The 6,190-nt window shown below is 34.7% G+C and overlaps 1 protein-coding gene and 1 long non-coding RNA gene across 2 annotated transcripts; one reads left to right on the top strand and one right to left on the bottom strand.

Moving 5' to 3' along the window:
- Nucleotides 1-261: 261 nt before the first annotated feature.
- On the top strand, nucleotides 262-2,434 carry LOC125868778 (F-box/FBD/LRR-repeat protein At1g13570-like). The gene is made up of 4 exons (XM_049549340.1): nucleotides 262-310; nucleotides 952-1,766; nucleotides 1,870-2,028; nucleotides 2,120-2,434. Exons 1-4 carry the CDS (start codon nucleotides 262-264, stop codon nucleotides 2,432-2,434), a joined length of 1,338 nt encoding a protein of 445 aa, XP_049405297.1.
- A 2,143-nt stretch (nucleotides 2,435-4,577) lies between these two features.
- On the bottom strand, nucleotides 4,578-5,563 carry LOC125868370 (uncharacterized). The gene is made up of 3 exons (XR_007446729.1): nucleotides 5,156-5,563; nucleotides 4,939-5,070; nucleotides 4,578-4,767 (listed from the first exon to the last, which is right to left on the bottom strand). It is a non-coding gene; the product is annotated as an uncharacterized LOC125868370 (long non-coding RNA).
- Between the last annotated feature and the right edge of the window lie 627 nt (nucleotides 5,564-6,190).

A 6,190-nucleotide genomic window follows, 5' to 3' on the forward strand; every position in this document is an offset into this window, starting at 1 on the left:
TAGATAGCCACGAAATTTGAATTGTTATGGCTATTACTAAGTAATAGCTACGATTTCAAATTCATAGCTTAAATTTCGTAGCAATAAGTATGTTTTCTTTAGTGAAAGCAAGAAAGAAAACTTTGATTCAAGGGATGAGTGGAAATAATGTTCTTAGATGAATATGACATACCAAATAACGAGTTAATGAGATGAATTTTTATCCCAATCAGGAGGTTGTATTCTTATTGGCTTGTACAAAACATTCCACATTTGAGTGAGATGGCTGCCACAGATCAATCTGATCCTCAGAAGAATGAACTAACAGCTGGTATTTGTTGGAATGTACGCGTCCACTCGTGATTGAATGAATGCTTTTCTTGTCAAATGGTGTCATGGATCTCACCCTTGACATATACAACTCTAATTAGAATTATAAATTAATTTAAAAATTATAAAAAATATATTTTTTAAAAGAGTGGGTTGGCCCGCATAGCCCATAGCCCACGTACTTATGAATTGGGCGGATTGTTTTCTGATTCACAAAAAAAAAAAGGGTAAGCCCAACCTGGTCAAAGTCCGAATTAGCCCGAATAAGGTGGACCAGCTCATATACAACTCTAATTAGAATCAATATGCTAATTAAATTCCTACCGCAACTGCTCAAGCATTCATCTAATCCTAGGTTTTTCTCTTCTCTTAACTTCGCTGTGAACTCTCATGGTATAATATGATTATGTTAATTATCGTTTTCTTATCCTGATATTAGATCAAAATAATTGCCCAAAAATCTGTAATTTTTTTTATTAAATCCAAAAATATGCATTTTTTTAATGCTTAATGTGGGTAAATCTCCCTTGTTAGAGTAGATTCTGGATGCGTATTGTGGTAAAAAAAATTCAACAAATATTAAATTTTATTGTGGTAATCTTTGAAGAAACTAGACTATTCTGACTTTTTTTTTGTTATCAGAACACAGAATGGCAATGCTTAAGAGACTTAAAGTTGAAGGGGACAGAGTTGATAGGCTTAGCAATCTTCCGATTAATGTAAAACACCAGATTCAGCAGAATTTGCTTATTGACGAAGCCGCAAGAATGAGCGTTTTATCTACTGTGTGGAGACATGTTTGGCCCTCAATCCCTGAACTTGTATTTTCTGCACAGTTTTGCCAGAGCATGCCGTTAAACACATTAATAGACATCATTAATACAATTCTGTCGCAGCACTATGGACCCATTAAGACATTCTTTTTGGATATTTCTTCACTGCCTTCTTTGCGGCACTCAGTTCTCAGTGAATGGATGCTTTTCTTGTCAAAAAATGGTGTCAAGGATCTCACCCTTCATAATACAAAAAATGTTCCTTATAGATTGCCTTCCTTCATGTATGCTATAGAACTCGAAAGGTTGTACCTGTCCAAATGCGTTTGCAGGCTACCAGGCAACTTTAGGGGTTTCCACAAACTCAAATTCCTTAAATTGAATCTAGTCCTCGTACGCCATGATGAAACTTCTATTTTGTGGATGCCAAACCTTCTGAAGCTTCATTTTCGGTCTTGCCAGGGTCTTTATCACTTGAAAATATATGCTCCAAAACTTTGGTATTTGAATTTCTATAATATTGGCCCTAATACCCTTAACTTGGATAATTTTTTGGACTGTCGGAATCTGACTACAATTAGATTTGCATCAAGAGAACATCAAAGTAAAGTTATGAACTTGACCAATCTTCTTAGTTGTTGCCCTCAAGTTAGTAATATTCATATGGACAGTTCCTACCTCAAGGTAAGCTGCAAAATTTCTATTTTTTTGCATTCCACAGCCAAGATTGGTGCATATATTTGTAATATTTAATGTTACTCTTTTGTGGTTGACTGTTTTACTCTAGTCTTTTGCTTCTGGTACTGAAGTAGAGAGGCTCCCCACACGCCTCGACAACGTGAAGTTTGTTCGTTCATATATTGATTTTGATGATGAGGATCAAGTATCTTCCATTCTAACAATTCTAACAAGTACTCCCAATGTGAAGGACCTTATATTGGACGTGGTAAGTTATTGAGTTCACGAGTTATTACTCTTCTTAATTCTGTGTAAAGAGCTGTAAATGTTACTGATTTTTACTTTTATAATACCTATAGTGGAGCTCGGAAATTAAAGGTGGCATGGAAGAAGATGTAAATCATTTCGAAGGACCAGCCTATGGTACACAAGAATTCAACAAGCTTCAAAAATTGAAAATAGCAGCATTCCGTGGCTTAAAACCCGAATTGCTCTTTGTAAGGTTTATACTTCGCTCTGCACCTCTACTCCTGAAGACTATCCTCTTAGTAGATGAAAGTGTTGATGAAAGCCAATACTTGAAAATCTCAGAGGAGTTAAGGGGGTTCCCTCGGGCATCTCCCAAATTGGAAATAATAATATGTAATTACTGCAAAAACAAGCCAAGTGAGTGAGGCCGGACCGGCTTTCTCATCTTATGGATTGGCACAAGAAAGTACTCCTAGTCCATTCTCTTCTTCCTCACTTGCAGTAACCTCTTCCAATTCTTTATCACAGTACTGGAGCAGATAGATGTAGTGTTTTGCAATATCAGTTTTTTTGTTAAAGTATGGATCTTGTGATGTCTTCCTTCAATTTTGATTCTGTTGCTTATACTGTCTGTGATTGAAGCACTCACTGCAATTCATGTTGCAGAGAGAGATCTGGTGTAAATAGTTAGTAGTATTTTTGAAGGCATAGGGCCAGATATTTTAAATAAGTTAATGATGATTAGGAGTTTGTACTTTTAATTTTCTGCTTGGTAGTATTTTTGAATGCATAGGGCCAGATATTTTAAATAAGTTAATGATGAATAGGAGTTTGTGCTTTTAATTCCTGCTTGTTATAATATTATACGAGTGAATCCATCCAGACTACGCTGCCTTATGACAGTTTTTCCTTCAGCTGCAGCGTAAATATTGGTATAAGATGATTTCTAGGCATGGACTTTTAATAAGGTCTTCTTTTCCCTTGTTGTTTATCTCTGTGTTTCATAACCATCGATATTGTGATGGCAAATGAAACTCCAACTTGGATAAAACATTCTTGGTTTAGTTTAATAGTTCTGACTTCTTTCTTTAACATCCACTCTTTTGGTACAGAAGAGTCGTCTCAAATGAAATAGCACATTTTGATTCATGATAATCTTCTGATTGTTGGGTTCTGAAGGGTGATTAGGGCGTCATGCGGAAACTTACAATTGCAAATAATATGATTGATAAATTAGATGACAAAAACTTATACTAAAAACTAGTATTATTATATGAAAACTAATATAAAGAAAAATATTAAAATTATTGAGAGATTAAATCTGCCCATAAACAAAACTCACTAAACGACTACATTGTGGATTATATTATGTTATGCTATGAGAATAGGGATATTCAATTTATAGATCTCCAAACTATTCCTCTAAGGAAAGAATAAACCAAATATGGAAGAAAATTATATTTTCCTTTCAGAAAAAGTTCAAGTATTTATGGTAATACTTGACTTTTCTTTAAGGAAATAAATAAACTTCAAATAAGGAAAGAAAATCAGGGCAAAACCCTAACAAATCTCCCCTTTTGGCTGGATTTTCTTGACAAAACTTGATCCGTCTTCTTCACATGCATGATATCTTCGTTCTTCACATAATCTTCATCACTGCTGCTTGCCATAGTTAAAAATAAAGTTTAAAATATATGGGTTAAAAATGGTTTTAAAATATTTTATTTTTATTTTCAAAGATGCAGCAACAGGAATGTTGAAAATATGATTTTAATCTTTTCTCCACATGTAGTTGGACAAAAATCTTCTTTATCATCAAATTAGTTACAAATTGATTTGAAACCACTTGAGTTTGTCTTCAACCTCATTCAAGCATTAGATCAATGAACCATCGGATCTTTGAACCATGTGCTCTGATACCACTTGTTGGGTTCTGAAGGGTGATTAGGGCGTCATGCGGAAACTTACAATTGCAAATAATATGATTGATAAATTAGATGACAAAAACTTATACTAAAAACTAGTATTATTATATGAAAACTAATATAAAGAAAACTATTAAAATTATTGAGAGATTAAATCTCCCCATAAACAAAACTCACTAAACGACTACATTGTGGATTATATTATGTTATGCTATGAGAATAGGGATATTCAATTTATAGATCTCCAAACTATTCCTCTAAGGAAAGAATAAACCAAATATGGAAGAAAATTATATTTTCCTTTCAGAAAAAGTTCAAGTATTTATGGTAATACTTGACTTTTCTTTAAGGAAATAAATAAACTTCAAATAAGGAAAGAAAATCAGGGCAAAACCCTAACACTGATCACTGAGCTTTTCCTACTGGGATGGCTGAACATATTTTTCTCTGGCGACTAAAATGGTTTGAGTCATTAATTGTTGAATAGAACATCGCTCAGGTCAATGCACTAGTGGTAGTCATGGGATAATTGGTATTATATTGATCTAGATAAACAATTGACATACACGTACAACACACATGCGAGAGGACTAGTTTTCAAGATAAGTAACACCCACTTGGTTTAAAAGGAATGCTTAAATTTTTAAGTGCAATTTATTTTAACAATAGTTTCACATTTCCAATAGTTCCACAAAGCTCAGAAATAGGACATGAGCTCTTGCTCATAAATTCATTACACGTTTCACTAAGAGTTGAAATTTATTCAAACACATGTCTTATTGCTGAAGATCCTTCAACTAGCTGAGTTCCTCCTCCATCTTCTGTTTGCTAGCCTGAATGAAACATTTACTGAGAAAATGGATTACAGAGCAAGAAAGGATACTTAAGATTCAAGGATATAGCACATAGATAAATTGCTACTTTTCTCCCCTTCTTTTCACTAAAGAGCAGGTAATTGGAATGAGTGGAAATAATGTTCTCAGATGAATATGACATGAACATACCAGATAACGAGCCAAGGAGATGAATTTCTATCCCAATCAGGAGGCTGTATTGTAACTTTGAACACATCATTTGTCATTTCATCACACTGAATCGCTTGAAGTTCCTGGCAGGCTGAACTAGCAACATACCAGCTGCACCGGTTTAATTTACTTCAATGCTTTTTAGAGATACAATGTCATCAAAATGAGATAGATAGGATTTTCCCAAGCCATTTACATTTGGTTAAAACCAAAGGTTCAAGCATCCTCGGAGACGGACGAATGTGCAATGTTGAGGTCGTCTAATTCTAAGTATTTGAGTTCAGGGAATTCTGAATCTTTCACTTCCCATTCATGCCCTTCAAAGGCTCTGAGAAGTACCTTTAGAATCTCCAATGCTCGAGATTTGGCTCCATGGCAGATGAAACTTTGACAGAGTCAATTCCCTAAGTTTTGAGGGAAAACTGAAGACATGTGGAAGTTTAGCTGGATAGCTGTTGGAAACAAGCTTGAAGTGACTTAGAAACTCTAATCTCGGAAAACAAACACACCTTCCCTTCACTTTGTCTGAATAACCAAATGCCCCCGAAAATATGCAATTCAGCTTTCTCAATTTTGGCATCTTTCTCAATATCATCTCTGTATCTTCACCGTAAGAGAGATGTGGAGTGAAAAAGGTTTCCTAATTATCTAATTGAGAATTGGAAAGTGATTCACCCGTGTTCTCAGGCAAAGCACGATTCTTCACAAGTAAGTAAATGCCTCAATTTGATCATCTTTAGAGTAGAAGAAGGTAATATCATCTCTCCCCCTGATCCTCTTACCACTAGTTTTAGCAGCAAAATACTTCAAATGAATTAGAAATTGTATTTCACAAATTTGAAGCTGTCAAAGATGAAAGAGATGTTACGAGGCTGTCAAACAAGTTATCTGAATCAATCACATTGAATAACACTTGAGCGAGATGGCTGCCACAGATCAATCTGATCCTCAGAAGTATGAACAAACAACCGGTATTCCATAGAAATTTCAGGAAATGTATCCTCTCCGGTGAATCTGTTTAAAGAGAAAATAATGAAAATGAGCGTTGATATAAACAATAATACCTATTGATCTGAAGAAGGAAATTCTGAACAGATCATGAACGTGACATGTTTTAAGCTTTCGTTGGGTCTCTTCTCCGTCCATCACTAAATTTCTACTAATAAGATCTTCCAAGAGGCCTTCTGCAGCATCTTCTAGAGAAAATTTTGAGACATGAATATCCTTTCCC

This window comes from Solanum stenotomum, chromosome 6 (genome assembly GCF_019186545.1).
Source record: "Solanum stenotomum isolate F172 chromosome 6, ASM1918654v1, whole genome shotgun sequence".
In the NCBI taxonomy this organism is placed as follows: Eukaryota; Viridiplantae; Streptophyta; class Magnoliopsida; order Solanales; family Solanaceae; genus Solanum; species Solanum stenotomum.

Excerpts from the sequence above, each read along its gene's own strand:
- LOC125868778 (XM_049549340.1), top strand. The coding sequence starts at position 262 with ATGGCTGCCACAGATCAATCTGATCCTCAGAAGAATGAACTAACAGCT. Across the intron at positions 311-951 it reads GAAGAATGAACTAACAGCTG|AACACAGAATGGCAATGCTT; the intron begins GTATTTGTTGGA and ends TTTTGTTATCAG. Across the intron at positions 1,767-1,869 it reads TGGACAGTTCCTACCTCAAG|TCTTTTGCTTCTGGTACTGA; the intron begins GTAAGCTGCAAA and ends GTTTTACTCTAG.